General features: G+C 38.9%; 1 protein-coding gene across 9 annotated transcripts in view; it reads right to left on the bottom strand.

Annotated features, from left to right (window-relative positions):
* Window positions 1-18,665, bottom strand: part of LOC125049971 (adenomatous polyposis coli protein-like) — a 29,454-nt gene that overhangs the window by 4,857 nt on the left and 5,932 nt on the right. For 2 of the 9 annotated variants that reach the window (XM_047649536.1, XM_047649538.1), the window contains 10 exons: window positions 5,210-6,592; window positions 3,131-5,084; window positions 2,855-3,047; window positions 2,568-2,695; window positions 2,366-2,487; window positions 2,069-2,151; window positions 1,627-1,676; window positions 1,352-1,560; window positions 1,126-1,197; window positions 26-194 (listed from right to left, as the gene is read on the bottom strand). In XM_047649536.1, the coding sequence (XP_047505492.1) occupies window positions 26-194; window positions 1,126-1,197; window positions 1,352-1,560; window positions 1,627-1,676; window positions 2,069-2,151; window positions 2,366-2,487; window positions 2,568-2,695; window positions 2,855-3,047; window positions 3,131-5,084; window positions 5,210-6,577 (4,348 nt within the window). In that variant the 5' untranslated portion in view covers window positions 6,578-6,592. Of the gene's footprint in view, window positions 1-25; window positions 195-1,125; window positions 1,198-1,351; window positions 1,561-1,626; window positions 1,677-2,068; window positions 2,152-2,365; window positions 2,488-2,567; window positions 2,696-2,854; window positions 3,048-3,130; window positions 5,085-5,209; window positions 6,593-7,277; window positions 7,707-17,364; window positions 17,553-18,665 lie in introns of those variants that run through there. The other 7 variants (XM_047649531.1, XM_047649532.1, XM_047649534.1 and 4 more) reach the window with 7 other exon arrangements.

Below are 18,665 nucleotides of genomic sequence, written 5' to 3'. Positions count from 1 at the left end.
AAATTTTAGTAAAGAATTAATATACCGTCAAAGCGGGGCGCAGAGCGGACGGCGGGGGGCCGCGGAGGGGCACGAGGAGGCGTCTTGGGGGGCAGCGGAGGGGGGGCCGAGGGACTCGCGTCGCCGGCGAGCGTGGGCTCGTGCGAGGCCAGCACGGTCTCCGTGGAGGCTCGGAGGTACGACGGCAACGATCTCTGTAAGGGGCATTTAATCATAATATAGGTATAGGTCGGTTATCGAAAGCTGGCGCGTTCACAGTACTCACACTAATGCAATTTTACTATACAGTATGTTTAAAAATATGACTTTTTTGCCAAGCTATATTTAGTCTACTCTGGTTTTAGTAAGGTTGTAAATAAATAAAAATGTGTCAAATACATATAAATATTAGGTGCATACGAGGGTGGATCCAAAAGTTCTAAGCCCGACCAAGAACGTAAAAGAGTAGTTTGTGTAAATAATTTTTCATTTTTCAACATAAGCTCCATCTAGCTCAACACTCTTCACTTTTACTTCACTAACAATTCTTTCAATACTCCTCTTAGAAACCCCGGTCGCATCTGATGTCAAATTAAAAATTAAATTTTCATTAGGTAAACTGTTTTTATTAAGATGCTTAAAATAATTAAATTTTGTACACCATTTCACGAGATTGTCCTGGTAATGTTTAGACGGAATATATTTCATAAGACATTTTTTTTTCAAAGTATTCTAACCTCCAACCAAATAAGTAAACAATCACAGACAAAACAATAATGAGAAAAAAGATCAACATAAACAGTAGCAAAAGCAAAACAATAACTGTCTCTTTTATACTCATATGCTTGACCGAGCGCGAGAGAGACGGACAGTCTTTTCATGATGTATTTGTGATTGTATTTCAGTTTGACATCACGCCTCGCGCTTATTCACAGACACTACACAAGCACAAAGTGTAAATGTGTCGAAGCCGCCAGCTTTAGATAACATACCTATAACACATTGTACACTTATGACTTGTCAGTAAAGAAATACATAGCTTCTAATTTTACATTTAGTGCCAGTTCTCAAATCGACTCAATAGCAATAAACTCTCCGCCAATCTCGTTATCGTTAGTCAGCCTCGGGAGAGAAAGAATAACTCACGTAAACGTCGTCCCTGCCGCGGTGGGCGTGCACCGGGGACGCGTCGGACGAAGGCCCTCTGTTCTTCACGACCTGCAATGGAATTGTCGTTGAACTTCGGGTCTTCTCGACGAGTTTGAGAAGATGAAATTGTTACACTTCTCGGGAGACACTCCGAGCGAAGGAAACAGAAAAATCACTCAAAGAAACGTTTAGAAAATCGCACGTCAAAAAACAAAAAAGCGACCTGAGCGATGCCCTTCCGGATGCACTCCTCGAGCAGGTCTCCCGCGTCGCTCAGGTTGGAGCTGTCCGAGGTGTCGGCGGGGCGGAGGCCCGCGGCCGAGGACTCCACGGACAGCACCGACAGGTTGGAGTTGCTGCCCGCCTTCGACAGCACGGCGGGCGTGTCCTCGGTGAAGTAGACTCTGCACGTGTCCCCGGGGGTCTGGTTGCCTGTGAACGGCGAGGAGTGTCGGTTTAGTGCCGCCTTTCATAATCGACTTTCAGCGTCGGACGTACCTTTCGTTCGCTTGTTGAATCCACCCAAAACGGGAAGCGGGTCGGGGTCTCTGGAACAGACGAATTTTCACAAATAAGAAGACGTTTTAGACCAGTGCCGATAATTTTTTAAACCAAAAAAAATTACAGTAGGATGAAACCCATTAGAAAAGCAGGGGAATATGATCAAAATGAAAGGAAAAATAAATTACGGTCGATCCGCGGTCGGGAAGGGGTGAGGGGGGTAAGTTTTAAGGGTAAAAAACCCTTTATCTCGATTTCCGGCAAAACTAAAAGTCCTATTGCATTTTTCATTTCCGATTTCATCACAAGAAAGAAGAGCAATATCGAGGCAATAAAAAGAATCGACTTTACAAAGAGAACATCCGAGGGAGAGAGAGAGAGAGAGAGAGAGAGAAACAGAAGGAGTCCTCCGTGCCGTCATATGTTTTCGATCACTCACCCGTCGTCATCGTCCACTTCGTGCTCGATATTTTCCGCCGACGTGTCGGCGTCTGGATTGGTCGTGTCGGCCAATAGCGACGACTGGAAATACACAAAGTTTATATTAATATTTGCAATTCTGTATTTTAATGAAAACGTACAACAATTTGAATGTTAAATGAAGTTTCGTGATTAGACAGTTTTGTAGTGTTCGTTACGTGTACAGCCAATCGAGCGAGTGCCGATATCTCGCGTCTAAAGCTCGGTACGACCGGCGCGGTGGAGAGAGACAATAATTTGCATAAATCGGTTAAACCTTAGGCTCGTCGTTGATGGTGAGGCTGGAGAGGCTGGTGTTCCGAGAGAAATGCGCCGGAGTGTCCTCCACCACGAACCGGGACACGCGCTCCTCGAACACTGAGCCGGAGCCGCAATCCGCTGAATTCAAACATTACATCTCATTTATCCGTCTATTCGATATCAAATTAACGGAGAAATTATTCGGAAGAGCTACTCACGCGGCGGGGGCGTGGGGGGTTCCGTGGGCGGATCTCGAACCCTGTGCCGAGACCGAGGGGACAGCGGGACGCTCTGACCCGGAGAATCCGGGATCTCGCTCGGGGATATGCATCCCGAAGTTAGCCGGCTGGGGAGACGATATATCGGTTGCTTCGATCAAAACAATAAAATAAATATGTACTCTTTGGGCCTCTCGTTCCTGTCGTATCGAGAAGTTGGAATACGAGTCGATATAATGTAAGTCCGAGCCGCTTTGGGAACTTTAGGAGAAGTAAACGAAACTCACCTAACTTCGGAAACTACGGAGCCCTGATCGTCCTGATGTTCACACTCGGGGACGGAACCCAATGAACTGGATCGCGAGAACATGAGCGGGGTCTCCTCGATGAACCGTTGGGGCGAAGACGTGCGCGCCGACGTCGTTCCCGACGCGTCCTGCATTTCCACCGGCTCACTGGCGAACGTCACCGCTTTCGACGCTGGAATCGTGAAGAATATTATATATCACATAGCATACCCACATAGCAAAGAACTGATTTTTATTTGAAAGTCGACGACCCACCTTCTTTGTCTTTTCCGGAACTGCCGGCGCTTCGGTCTCGCAGGCCGGGATCGACGTTGATGGTGGCCTGGGCGTTTCTCTTGGCCAAGCAGTCTTCTTCGGTCGGCTCCCCTATGCTGCTCAGCGAGCTGACTCTGGAGAAATATCCGGGGGTACCCTCGTCGCAGTAGTTCACGGGTTTCTCCGGGCTGATCATCCCCGAGCTGAATTTCGTGTCGAATAACTCCCTCTTCTCCGGAACCGGTTCGGCAATTTGCGGAGTCGACACGGCCACGTCGTTATCGTGCCTCGGGGGATCTTCGATCGAACAAGTGTCTTTTTCATCGGAATGTGTCATCACTTCAGGGTTCTCCTTTACGTTCGACGTTTTCGGCTTTCCGTCTTTGCCGATCACGCGTAAATCGGACATAGACGTCGCCGTGGAGAAGATTATGGGAGTCTCGTACGGAGTGCCCTCCGTGGCGAAGTGTTTTATCGTGTCCTCGTTGATAGAAGGCCCGGGAGGTTCCGAAATATCTGACCCGGTTTCCGATTGGTGTTCGGCGTAGCGAAGCGAATAATCGGTAGGTTGATCCAAGTCCGTTTCTTGATAATCGCCAAAGGTGCCGGTCTCTTTCTTCGTGTACTTTTTGTTTGGACTCTTCGCTTTGCCGACAGGTTCGGATTCGACTATTTTGGTCTCCGAGTATTTTCTACTGAAATCGATAGGTTGGTCACAAGAATCCTGGTCGACGTCGTAACCGGATTCTGTATAATTAGTTCTCGAATCTGTCGAGCTACGCGGTGGAGGGACAGGAGGTTGACTGGCGTATCTGAGTAGAGCTGCATTCTTCGACAACGTTCCGGAGCTCTTCGGCCCTTCGGCGCCGTCGGTTTTCATGAGATCCTTATTCCTCGGCGTCGGTACGGGCACTTTTCCAGTCCGCATCACTTTTTCCAAGACCGAATCGGAATGCGTGCTCGTAACTGAATCTTTACTGTCTGATCTGTTGACGTCGTTAGAACTGCCTCCGGTCGCCGAGCGAGATGTCAACGCTCCCTTCAACAAGGTGTTGCTGCAACTTAAATAGCTAGCCAGGTTAGCACTATGACTTAACGATATCTGCGATGCTAGCGTTCCCATTAAGGGAGAACTGGACGTCATCCTGTGCCTCTCCAGATTCATCGCTATTTGCCTTTCCGTGGCGACGAAGAGATTCTTTTCTTCTCTGTTGTTCGTCGACGGAGACGTCGCCGGTTCGATATTATCACAGGTTTCAGCTAAGTTTTGGTCTAATTCTTGTTCTAGCGCTTTCTGTTTTCTAGCACCCAGAGTCGGCAACGCAGGCAAGTTCATGTTTCTCGCCGTCGTGTCCAAAGAGATGATGTGCGTCTTTCCGGGTTTTGAGTTCAAGAGATTTTTGAGAGCGGCGCTCGATCCCATAGCTATCATTTTGTGTTTCGAGTGAATGAGACTCCTGAGCATCGGCACCGCCCCTTGGTCCCACAGAAACTGCTGATCTTGCGGACACCTCGCAGACAAATTCCACAGAGTGCCGCAGGAGTTGCTGACTACGGTCAGGCTCGGAGACTTGAGGTGCTGAAGAAGGACACTTAAACAATTTCTCTCGCGGAGAATCTGTCTGTAATCTTCTCGGACGGCGATGTGACTGGACACGTTCCGCATGATGCCACCTGCGTTCTCGACGATCGCTAAAGTTTTCGTGGGGGAGTTGTAACTGAGCATATCTACTAGGAAGCCTAGAGCTCCGTCCACCGAGCATAGAGCCACTTTGTTCATGGAGCAGTGCGCTGTGAGGTTCCATAGAGCGGAGAGCACAGATTTGAGCGTGGCTTCCTTTTGGCAGGTCATGGCGGCCTCGGTGAGGCCCTTAACTGCGCCCACTTCTCGGAGGACTTGCTTGCTGTTTGTGTCTGCGCGCCACGATAAGTTCCTCAGGACGGCAGCGGTGACCTGCCAATATTGAAATTGCGACTATTATCTGGATGTAAAATTTCGATTCTATCTTATTTGAATTATGTACCTAGGCTGCCGTAATTGCAATTGCCAAATATTTACTAAAAACAATCTGCACTCACCTGTCGCATGTCGTCATTGGGCGACTCCAGTTGTTCGACGAGCGCCATCATAAAGTCTTTAAAAGAGCACAATAACGACTTATTGTTTCCATCGCCGAACGTTAAATTAGTTAAGGTCATTCCCGCGTATTTTCGCATCGTCAAACACGTGCTGTCGTCGGTTCTGCTCCCGTGTGCCGCTTGGTCGCCGCTCACCAACGCCGCTAATGCCTGGAGCCCCCCGAGCTGGCAGACGACATGTCTATGTTCTTCATCGAACGATAACTTCATCAAAGCGGCCACGCTTTGACTCGGATGTTTTGTCGTATCGTCCTCTAACGCTTCCTTCCCTTCTTTTCTATTTTCTACAATATCTTCCAAAGAGTAACAGTACTCTCTGACTTGTTCTAAAAGCCTCCACACCCGAGCCTCTCGCCTACCCGCTTTGTCATCGGTCTGTGTGTGAATAATGTTTCTCAGCGCTTTAGCGGCGCGATCTCTGGTTTCTCTGGCGACTTTTGAATGGATTAATTGCACTAACAGTGGTATACAACCGGCTTGTCGCATTGCTATACAACTTTCGACGGATCTACTCATATCTAAAAGCGGTCCACTCAAATCTGCATTGTTTTCGGGAGATAAACTGAGTAGGGAAATCAAAGAGCACACGCACTCCATTTTGTTTTCTAGATTTGACGATGGTCTGGGACAGTCACTGGAACCGTTGCTCGAGAAGCTGCGAACGCTTGAAGTATCGTGACCCGTCCAGACGTCGCGTTCTCCCGGCCAGGTCCCGGTGTAGAGTTGGGATGCTCTTTTATGCCGTTCACTCGATCTAGCTGCGTTTTCGAGCCCGTAATGTAAAGCGCTTCGATAATTGGTTCGATGTGGCCTATCGTCTTGTGAGGAAGACTGAGGTTTCGTCTGTCTTTTTGGAAGAGCTCCTTTCTTTTGTACTTGATTATCATCGACATCTTCATCTTCAAGGAAATTGGGATTTGTGATATCGCTTCTTTCATCAAATTCATCGGGTGACGGAGAGTGGTCTAGAAAATGAGGTTTTGGAATCCTACATTCTAGATTTGTTTTTGATTGTAGTTGAAACTCATCATCGAGAAAGTTTGAACGGCGGGGTATGGCGTCTGGTAACGTCTCCAAGTCCAGTGTGAAGTCACGGGCACGCGCCTTGTCTGTGATTTGTTTCTGTTTGGCCTGATACGTATTTTGCGTGTCCCGTTTGCGGCGCGTGTCCGGTGTTTCTGGAGATGAGACATTTATAGGGTTTCGTGTTTCACTGGAGGTAGACGGGGTGCAGTCGTCGCTAGCTGATGGTCCGGAATCTGTTAATGGCGAATTAGATGAGTCCATACTGCTCCAAGGATCTACCATAACTTCGTTCTCCAACTGAAATAAAATATAGGATATAGATTAAATTATGAACAGAAAATTAGTAATGTGTCAATATTAAGGAATGGATAGGCGCCATTAAGCCGTAATTTATCATAAATTAATTTATCGTAATTTATCAGGATACTGAGGCCGCTATCAAAACGTCAAGGATAAATTGAAAGCTTATTTTGGAATGTTTTGGGTTGTCGATATAAAAACATTTTTACAGTCATTCTAAAAGCATTAATACGTTTGCTCTTTTTTTTATTTCATATTTAATGAGGAAGCAAGCACGTAGCACACGTTTCCAATCTAGCAAATCAAAGCCAATTACGCCCTTACAACTAAATAACAGCTGTAAGGAGGCCTATACAAGAAAATATCGGAATAACCATTAAATGTGATGACAATTTAACTTGATACATGACTGTAATCATTTGGGTTGACAAGCGTTATGTGAAAGTAGTGCAGTTAGATTGTGGATTTCGCGTGCTCGATTTATGTTCACAGTTGTAGCAATTGATGTATGCGCTTTATGTTGGCCATCTTTATTAACACAGTTCACTAGAAACGGACAATCGCCGGAGGAAGCCGTCGTGCTTCAATGGCTGTAGACATCCGGCATCGATTGCATTACCTTATTTGCGTGAATAATTTTGTTATTTGCAATATTTTCAAAAGCCTTTTTCATACGACTTACCAAATCTCTATCATTAGCGGTAACGTCATCAAGTGGATTTCCGTTCTCGAGATCGACGCCGGAGTCGTTTAGATCGGCTCTTCGTCTCTCGTTTCTCATAACTTCGTGGAAGTTCCTAATCGAGTTAAAGTTAATGCGGAGGTCTGTCGTGAAGTCGTCGTAAAGTTTGAATTGGTTAGCATTGAACTCAGTCTCATTGTCTAGAATATCACGTGTGGGACGGTTCGAGTTTCTATTGAACATCACTCTGTAGTAATCGCGGTTCATTTTGGAATCCAAAAGACGATTTTAAATTTGTTGTCACTTGTTCTTCATAGTGTCACTGTCATTCACTTTATATGGAACTGTTAGTGAAATAGCAGTTGCGTCGATTGCTTATAATTATTGGATATAATCGCGATTAGCACGTAAAACTGTGGTGTAAAGGGACTGTAAGACGTAACGTAGATTCAGCATTAAAATTAATAGAATGTAATCAAACAGACTCAACCTCTTACTCAAACCGTACAGACAATAAAACTGGGCTAGAAATATTTACGCTAACAGATTTAAACAGAGGGTCAGTATAAGGTGTGCGGTAATGTATTCAGATTACTAAGAAATGTGTTTGTGGGTTAAGTATGATATGAAACAGAATTGTGATGAAAATAAATAACGCCTATATTCTATTTTTAATATCACAGATCAGGCTAATACGAGTGTTCCATGAAAAAGAAAGCTGAAGGAAAGGCGGTTAATCTTTTCATCTTTATCCTATTTATACCCTTGACATTAAATAGATCTGAAGATAAATATAACTTGAACCGTACATGATGGCACATTGCCAGCCATTAACAATACTGCGGGACTATTTATTACCCGACTAACAAAAAAATATGGATTATTATAACGACTCACAATTATAACCTTTTGGAATTGCTTTGTGAGAAACTACTTATTTCCACTGTGGGAGCGTCTTTTATTATTTATTGTTTTTATTAATAATTGAAACTAATTAAAATAAACTTAGCACATCCAATGAAATAGTATTGTAAAAAAATTAAGAACTCACGAACAAAACTGATGCTATAAAATTTTACAAATTGTAATCAGAAAGTTAAAAACGGCTTTTGGAATAAATAATTTAAGTCGCATGTCAGATAATTTCATAATATTTTCCTAAAATGGTGCGAGCAGAATTCACGGTCAGCAGGCGAGAATTTCTCAAGAGCTTATATATCCAGTTCCATGTAGATTTCTTGACCTACATCAGAACCGAGCGATGGCCCTTCAACTGCGAACGGTAAGCACCTCATAAGAGTGAATGTCTTGAAAAATTTCCTATACGTAATATTTTGACAGTAACCTCAAGTATGTAAGCTAAATGTATCAAATATCAATAAAACAGGTTGAAACAAAAACAATTCTTCCAGTTTCCTATTCGATGTTTGTTATTATATGTTCTTCTACAGTTTGTACACTAGTAAACAGCGCCCTTGCGGCATAACTTCTTTTTTTACTTTAAGGAAAGTGATATAGGCCACTAAACAAATTATCTATTTATATATGTTATAGGAAAACAAATAAATATAATCGAAATGTGTTTAGTCTGTTAGGAAATACGTTCAAGATTTAATTCTTGAATATTTTTTTAGCATATCTCAAAAATTAAAACACCCATCAAGCATGTCAAAAGCGGCTCTTAACAAAAGCACGACGTGCAGAATTGTCGTAAAATTATGGGATAAGCAATGTATCTATATGCTATATACTTTCAGTTTGTGCATTTCATAAAGATGATTTTAAGTTTTAAAAGCTTAGATAGAGCTTTAGGGTCTTAAGCTATGGATATGAAAATCGACAGTGCATTCTCCCCCATAAACATGTACGCAATATTGCACTATGCAACTGCACACCGAAGCACGCTACAGCAAATAATCTGCGTGTTCAGATCCACTCAAGCAGAACTTCATTTGTCGATGGTTATTATTAGCAGGTTAACAGCTTAATTATACCTTTCGTAAGAGTTTGCTAAGTTGTTTACGTATAAGAAAATCATTTCAAGTAAATCTTAAGCATAAAGTTATTAACATTCTTACGTCGTTCAAAGGAAGGCATTTTCACGGGATCATCCAGTTCATGACCACGCAATGTGCAAAGCGAGCGACATTCAGTTAGTTAATTACATTTAATTATAACCCGATCTTCGCACAGGCATTCTATTTCGTTCAAGGCCGTCAGTAGGTACGCGATCCATCCGAGCATGCTTTGCTTGGACGCCGACCAGAAATAAATCATAGTATACAACTTTTTGCGGTCCCGATTAGATTTTACATCAAGGCTAATAAGGCTTACGCCTAACTATTGAAACTTTATAGAAATCCCACACACTTCTTAATTTGGGCATTAATTTTTCATCGCAATGGAATTTCATATTTGGCATTTGAGTCCGATAGTAGAGATATAGTCAATACTTCTCATTACAAAGGTTCATATTGTAACCTTAAAAACAAAAAAACTATAGCTAACTAAAGCTACTAATCTGTACCCGGTTCCAATCCGTCGACACCTCATGAAACTCAGTCACATAACCGTTGGTTCATCGTTTATCTAAGTTTACAAATCATCTATATTTATCGTTTCCTGCACCATATTTTTGTCACACATCCAAAGCCGACATCTGATGCCTTGATGTATACTTCCTTCTTCGTGAAACAACGTTACTCACATTTTAAGTTCTTTTTTTATACAACCGCCCTAACATTACTTCACTAAAGTTTTTAGAAGAGAACACACTTTACAATATGATATTGGTAGGAATTCACGTCTTTCTGATAATAATAGTGCTACATTGTTTATTGTCGAAGACGCTTATACATCTTTAATAAGCAATGTCATGTTATACACAATCAAAATATGTAATTATAAACTGTTGTATTACTTTGCCAACTTTGCTTTGTTTTGTTTGAATAGTAATACATATAATTCATTCATGCTACATCGGAAAGGTAACGTTTTAAAGCAAAACCATGCACAAAGCAAAACAACTAGATCAAAAAGCATCACAATTCACAACTGAAAGCTGAATGAGCTCGCAACTCAAAAGACGCTTTAATCACAGCGATACTGCGGCGTTAACGTGCTGATTTGTACACAACGCCTAATTAACACGGAAAGAAACAAAAATAAATCGTATTGTTTTACTGTTTGGTCATCATTAATTGATATCATATTTCAAAGCGTCTCACTTTTAGTCCAACATTACTTTAGGAAACCTTATAAAACATTCATATATCTCAATCGAGCTAAAGACATTAAATAATGTGACTTAAAACATTTTGATTAGACAAATTAACGTAACTGTGTGTGGTTAAATGAAAAGTTAATTTTAAGCGGGTCGTTTGCCTAGAAGACGAAAGCAGAAAGAAACCCGCGGTTTGTATGTAACACGACCGGTGAAAGTGTGATAGAATTCTGTGATGCGCCCAACCTCTAGGCTATTATCGTAATTGGAGTGAGACGAATACGTGAACACATGACTGCTAAGTCAAATGAATAGACCGTTTCTTCGCTTGAAAAGGAAAGTGGTCGTGAGATCAACGTGCTTTTTATCACCACTCCCGAGGTTCCATTATTGTTATGGAACTTAAAAAAACCGCTGTTCATATTGTAGAAAACCTTAACATTTTCTCTGATGTAGCAGAATGTTTTGTACATCTTTTACTATTTCTTAATTATCATTTAATCTATAAGAGCAAATTAAATGATCTCCCTCCATGATCTCAGTCAAGTTACAAAGTTTTAAGATACAAATGGGAATATTGTGTCGCATTGCGGTGTCTTGAACCGTTTTCCTGCTCGTCGCTGCACTTCTCAGTACTTGAACTGGGCTAAGTGATTATTACAACTATTCTTAATGCTGCTTACATAACAGTACCTATACGATAAGCGTAATGTTATAAATTATATTTTCAACATTAGTTTAGTTTAGTAGAAGTAAAATTGAGACAAATGCGTTTAGGTTACAAAATTCGCAACGAAATGTGGCTCATTAGCAGAACTTGAACTATTTTGATAAGAGATAAGATAAATAACGAGAGATTATTCATTCAAGAAGTATGTGCCTCAACTGTTTGTGAACCATTTTATTATTAAACACACACACAGTAAAGTGATTGAATTAATAATTTCATTTGAAACTTGCCCACTCTACAAACACTGCTTACCAAACTTCTGCCTTTTAGGAGTTACACAACTGAAGATAAAATGGTAATCACCGTCGTAATAAATGAACGGAATTCAACAATTTGATTGCTTTTCAATTTGCATTGCTGTGTCGGATGTTTACCTCGGCCGATAGTGCATATATGGAAATACAATAATAAATTATTATTGCTAATTAATTAACTAACTTGCTAAACAGATAGAAAACGGTACAAGAAAATATTACGAAACTAATAACGGGGAAATACTCAATTTTCTCAGAAGACAAAAAAATTAAATCGTCTCGACGTTACATATCGAGTAGAACACGTAAGTTCCAGAAAAAGATACAATGAGTAGGAAAGTAATAATTATTAATATACACGGATATAAAGTATAAAATTATCAAATAATGAGATGAATATGCCTACATTGTTCTAATATTCACAGGATTTAGTATGTAATGTATTATTTACAATTACCTACCTTTAAAATGCGTATTTAAACACTAGTTCTCAATCGCCACATTTTATATGATCAAAGTATAAAAAAACCTTGGCAACATTATACGCCGAAGTTCCTGCGCCAAAGGGAAGCCCTTTGGCAATTTCCTATCGGGTCAAGACTAACATCAATCACAATACACCGTGAAGGCATGGGAAATGATGGTTTAAATTTACAGGTACAGCAACAGGATAACGTAGCTTTTAGTTAATTAAAGTCTGATGTTAGACGCGCGTCTCATTTAAAAACATAAAGCACCTTATTTTGTTCGAGTCCCTTTGATAAATCCTCTTACAATCATACTGAAAGCTCGTCTTTAATTCAATGAATATATGTCTACCTCGTATATCGCAATATTGTACTAAAGTCTAGTTGAAATGCTAGTTTGCATAAAACTGCAATTCGTATAATAATTACAAAGTTTTATATGGGCCAAGCAATACGCCACTCACAAGCAGGGCACGGCAATGCAATTTACATAGAACTTCGTAACGGTTTCTTAATATGCACTGATTATTATTACCTGTGTAATAATCGAGTTGGTGAAGTAACAAAAGACATAACACGTATGTTAATACGGCGTTTGACTGCTCGTAATCATTATAATTATACACGAGAAGCTTGTACGACGTCAGACTAGCACATGCTCCCTTAGTAATACACTCACCTCACTCCAATGTTTGGTAAAGTGAGATTTTAAATGCTAAGGGCACAAAATGAAATTGTCCAGCGGTTAGCGCTAAGTAACATATTTGTGCCCGATCACACTGCTACCAGGCACTTAGTAAAGTGTCATGTTTAAAGAACTTCTATGACAAAAACAGATGAGTTTCGTTACAACTGCTTTGAATTCTAAAGCACAATTCGTGTTTGATTCGATATATTATACAAAATGTATGTAGCAACAGATACCTAAAAAATCAAAAAGCGATTTCCCAACATTTTTCTTTTTCCAATTATGCCTAGATAGATGGAAACATTCAGGGTAAGTAAGTAGGCTAGGCAAATTTTTTTCTAGGCACGTTAGAAAAATTTAATACATTTTTAGTCTTAATACAACTGATAATAACGATTTAAATATTGTACATAGAATTAATTTTACTACATATACAAGCTTTGAAAGAGAAACTGGTTTCTTATAACAGAAAGGCTTTCTAGAATAAATTCCAGAATCAGCGCTGGCAAATATATTAAGATCACGGCGCACAAATCTAAAAAGGCTTCTTCAAAATTTTAAAGGATTTTTTACCTTTATATTGTTTTAACTTTAATTGATTGAATAGAAAGAAAAGTTTAAAAGGTGCATTTAAACAGTTAAAGGGAGAATATATATCCGATTTTTATGAGGAATATTTCCAGCAGTGTTGTTAGTTATGTGGGTTTAATGATTAATATTCATAACACAATTTCAACAATACCGACTGCGATTGGCTGCCCAATACGGTGCTGAAGCCTTCGATACTGCATACAAATAACTGGCGTAGGATGATTCCAATGAAATGGTGATGGAAGACAGATTTGAATTTAAGAAGGTTAAATCAATAGTAATTTATGACATTGACACATGACACTTTTGTCATTACCTATCGTAAACCGCAGTAGCCTGATGAACAACACAATATTATATTGGAAAAATATTATAATCTCTCAGAATATACATTATATTTTGCAAAACTTATTGGAATAGATCTTCAGACAACACATGCATTGTCTGATACGTAGGTTCGTCTAGAGCCAATTCGAAAGGAATGCTTCCAGTAAATAACAATGTGGGCGAAAGCTCCTAATAGAGTACACAGTAGGCAATAGAATTAAATTAAAGCTGAGTTTCGAGATCTAATTGGGTATATTTGTTGACGTAAGTAGCATAATTTGTATGTGCTTCACCCTTTATGAGAAATAAGGAGTTTTATTCTTGTAAAAGACAATCCTCATACTAATTTGTTACATTGTTAATAATTCCACGAATTTCAAGACAAAAATTCAAAATATTCCCTTATGGGTATGTATGATAAGAAAACTAATCAACGATTTCCTTAGACATAATAGTGAATCATGTAAACAGCAATTATTATGAAATCAAGCGATTGTTTCCGCTGAATTAAAATCGAGAGAAGGGAAAGCTATCTAAATCGAATCGAGAATGTTAATAGAAATGTCAATCGTGATATTATAAAGAGTTTTAATCATAAATAACAATAGATTTTGAAATCATTTTTAAATCATAACTTGATTTATCCAACTATGAAAAGAAGTGAACCCTAAATGCGATTGAGTATGAGAAGAATAAAAAAAGTTGGAACAGTGGAATAACTATGTTATCGGTTCAACAAAAACAATGCACAGTAAAAGACATAACGCACCATAACCGAATGTGGGACGTATTTACCATAACGAGTTCGTTGGTCCAACCTGCGAGACCGGTGTCTACTGGCCCGCTCTGACTCACCGTGTGACCCAATGCTTTTCATATCAAGTAGATAGAAAGTGCAATTTCAAACAAGGGTAGTTAGTCCCATAGCGATTAATATCAATTTTACGTTCTTCGCAGAACAAAAAGACGATGATAAGGAAACACGTGACCCATCTCCAACAATTATTATTAATATAACACGTATTTGAGAGATCAAGTTAATAATAGACACCGGATACACTTCAGCCTAAACCTACTTCAAAATATAGTATAAGTAGAAAAGTGTATATGTCACAGAAATTCTTAAGAAAGTAAATAAATAATACGCACAATGAATGTAGGAGTGCTTTGTTTATCGTGTTCATTAGATTTGAACAAATTACCGATTATTACTCATTTCTTAATTTAGAGTAAACGAATGATTACCGTGATTACTTCTTTAGGTTCATTAATAACAATTGATTTTCAGCGTAGAGGCAAACAGTTAGTAACTGTGTTATGACTAAGAGAAATGAGAAGGCAGATGTGCATCTTGGTGAATCATGCGCAGGTGAACATTTAAATTTTCGTCGAGTATGTTCACTTTCATCATTATTCTATACATTACCTATTTGCATTTTTTAAAGATAGTTAACTTGTACATAGTTTGAATGTATTAAATGTAACCCGATAGAACCATTTTTGCTTAAATTATTTCTTTGTCTCCTTCTATCCATTTATACTATCTTATTTTTATCTATCTTTCATAGTAGTTATATTAATGTATTGAGGACTGTCATGTTGGCAAGATAGACAGACAGCCTTTCTATTTCATTTTAAAACCATCATCAAAGTACGTAGCAGGGAATGAGGGAATAATTTGTTTGTAAAAAGACTTGTTACATCCCGATCTCACATCTAAAATAATATCTTCCGTAAACAAAGAATCACTTAAACCACATGTCCGACCTAATTCCTGTAATAAATTTCACAGAGCTCAGTGACGTACATATTTAATAACAGTAATAATTAATTCTACGCAGTTAGATTTTAACACTCTCTTTAAACTTTCTAACGAATTATTGTAATTGCAAATCTATTGTGTGATTTTAATTAAACTCCTAATGCAATGTTAAGATTATTTTTTTGTACTGAAATAATAGGTTTATGAAAATAGTATGATCTACTTTTCACAGATTGAATAGTCAACGCTGCACTATGGATTAGAAAGGTTTCGACCGGCCACTTAAGTTTGCGGTTACAAAATATTAAATGTATTTAGTACATTTTTAAATATTTTTTACTGGCTACGTCAAAAAAGTCCTGACTACTTTAGATACAAGGGTAGAACACACTCTATGCGTAGTCTTGCCCTAAATTCTCAAAATAATAATTGCATAACACATGTCCAACTAGTGTCATTGACAGTGCCAGTGAGTCAGCCACTAGAATAGGCGGTCGCGGTAAGGGGGTCATACTATTTATTAATTCTAATTAACACATACATTGTTAAGAACAACAAATTGTATTGTCTAAACTTTAAAGTAATTTAAGTAGACTTGGAATAAATATATTAAAGGCAAGTTATGATTTTCACTAACAAAGACCTGGGAGAAAGAAAGATTACGCAGCCTGGGACTTGAACATAATTGATGTGCATAACAAATGGTTATATTGTAATGGTATATGAGTGTTGGACGGCGTCGGTACTAAAGCACATTACGCTTAAAGCTTTGGTAACAATCGCTAGATTAATGTTAAAATTAGTCTAGTATTACAGTGACCTGTTTTCTGGCGCCAGTTTATTTGAGGTAGTGACTCACACGCCCGAGACACTTCTTAACTTCTTGAATATAAACTAAAACCATAATCAGTTTTTTAAAAGATACAAAATGCTATAATTCTACTATATAGTACCTGAAAGATAAGTGTTACATTTCCATTTGGAAGAAATATTTAAACACTTGTTTATGTATTTTAAAGAGTAAAGAGGACATACTATTCTTACCGGTTATTATTAACCTATGACCGACGCTAATAATAATAGCCAAATTCGACAATATTTTTGTCACTATTATCTCTCCTAAAACAGAATTAGTGTAGGTAATAATTATTAAATCAATTAGCACCTACGTAAGCAATTAATTGTGTAAGATGCAAATGTCGCATGCATATGCAACGAATTTCTACGAGTACAATCTAATTATAACGTTACACGCTCTCACTCCTCAGGTCGTTACTCCAGCGTCGGCTAATTCACTATTTGAGCCTAGGTCAAGAACGTCGCCACTACCACTCCTCTTTCTTTTTTAACATGTTGGAAACCGATCGGTGACCTTCCCCCGAGGCGAGTTCAATTGTCAATACGTGTCGTTCCGGATTCTTAAATTAACGTATTATTGTAATAAATAATTAACCGGCAATTTTAGCGCAGTTTAATAGTTATAATTTCCTTATTATACTGTGCTGTCTCATTATTAGCTAATAGCAAAAAAATAATAGAAACACAGAAATAGAAAAGTTCAAATTTTGTCAGTTGGCAGTTAGAAAAAAAGGTGGCTTTCGATGATTTATTTTATGTTATACCAATACGTATCTTGTGCTGAGATTTCTTTTAAGCTCTGACGCACAGTTCATAAAATGTGATAAAATACTGATAGTGGGATCATCCAAGATTGTAAATCATATTTCTATGATTCATTGTATACCAAAATACAGTAGCACAAAGGCGGAATAGCTAACATTTCCCAACTTTATTGAATACGTAGGGCTCGTACCGAACACATGTCAGGGGATCTTTACTTCCCTACAATTATATATACATTTCGTCATACCCGCATCAAATATCTCGTTAATTGCAATACAGACTTTCATGTTGGAACTATATAATTACGATTTTATTTTATTTAAGCCTTAGTCACAGGTTCAGATGGAATGGCGTTGGAACTTAACAAAATATGAAGGATTTTTTATATAAATTTTTATAGTAAGTAAAAATCATAACTGTACCGACGCAACCGCTACAGAGCACTAGTGCCTGAGACCAAACCGGCGACCATGTCCAAAATTCGATCAAGCATCACCACACGACATATCCACTATCAACACTGCTGTTATTTGCAAGCCACAACTCGTTTCAAATTTGAAACTGACAGCGACGCGCGCGCATGCCGCCGCGAGACCGACTGACGAATCAGTCTTCAATGTCCCGCGTGCGATTGTATAGGGGATATTGTTTCACGGCATTCATTTATCAAAAGTGCAAATGTAAATATTCCCCGGGGAAATTTGATAAACATTTTCCTTTATTATCATAACATTTTAATTAATTTGGAAACTAGTTTCGTAGAAATGATTCGATAGTATTAGATAACAAAATATTTCTCGGTAAATAAACATGATACAGCAAACAACATTATCTGAGGCCAAGAGTCTATCGCTGAGAGCCATCAATACAACGTGTGTGGAAGTCCATGGCGGGAAATTCCAATTGGCACGTGCATTATCGCCTTCCTAGCTCAGTCTTCGTTTTGATTCCCGGAAAAAACTTATCGCACTTGGCTTACAAGCACAGATCTCTCTGTGATGAGTAAGTAATAGAAAATTTCTATTGTACTCTCACATTTTTCAAGAAACGTCATTATTTTGAAGTCCATTGTAAACATTGGGCACGTGATTTACTCCAAGTCTTTAAGCTGAAATTACTTTCTCGTAGTGCAATTACTGTCGTAATTTTATCTATAACTACTATTAAGTGAAAGTGGAGATCAATATCGCGGTTGCAAAATGATTGCTACTTTAAAAATAAAAAAGCCTACGCATCAACAGCTTAAAACAGAGGTTTTAGTTATTATTATTCTTAGCTTTGTATTTTTTCATAACGAAACCTTTAGAAATATAGGTATCGCTGTTCTACATTGAGGTAATTAGATAATATTAAAAATGACAATAACCATTTAACAAACGATTTTTAAAAGAATAAAAGGTGAGGTAAATGAAATGAACCACACCCGGGAAGGAACTGAAGGGTGCAGAGGTAGACCATTCGAACATTTGAATAACATAACCATTTCAGTCTAGCCTAATATAGCTTTATGTATATACAACTAACTAATATAAATTAGTTACCTATATAATATCGTCTATACGAATTCCGCTTTTCTTTATTTAGCTACTGCATTGATTAGGCTAATGTGTGAACAAAAATGTTAGATTTTAACTTCTATATCTACATATTTTTGAACCCAAAATACATTTCGCACGCAATCTGGACGTTTATCACAATGCCCTAAATTACCTTTGTATCTATT

This window comes from Pieris napi, chromosome 5 (genome assembly GCF_905475465.1).
Source record: "Pieris napi chromosome 5, ilPieNapi1.2, whole genome shotgun sequence".
NCBI classification, from domain to species: Eukaryota; Metazoa; Arthropoda; class Insecta; order Lepidoptera; family Pieridae; genus Pieris; species Pieris napi.
The sequence above is the reverse complement of the archived record's forward strand: the minus strand, read 5'-3'. Positions and strand labels throughout refer to the sequence as shown.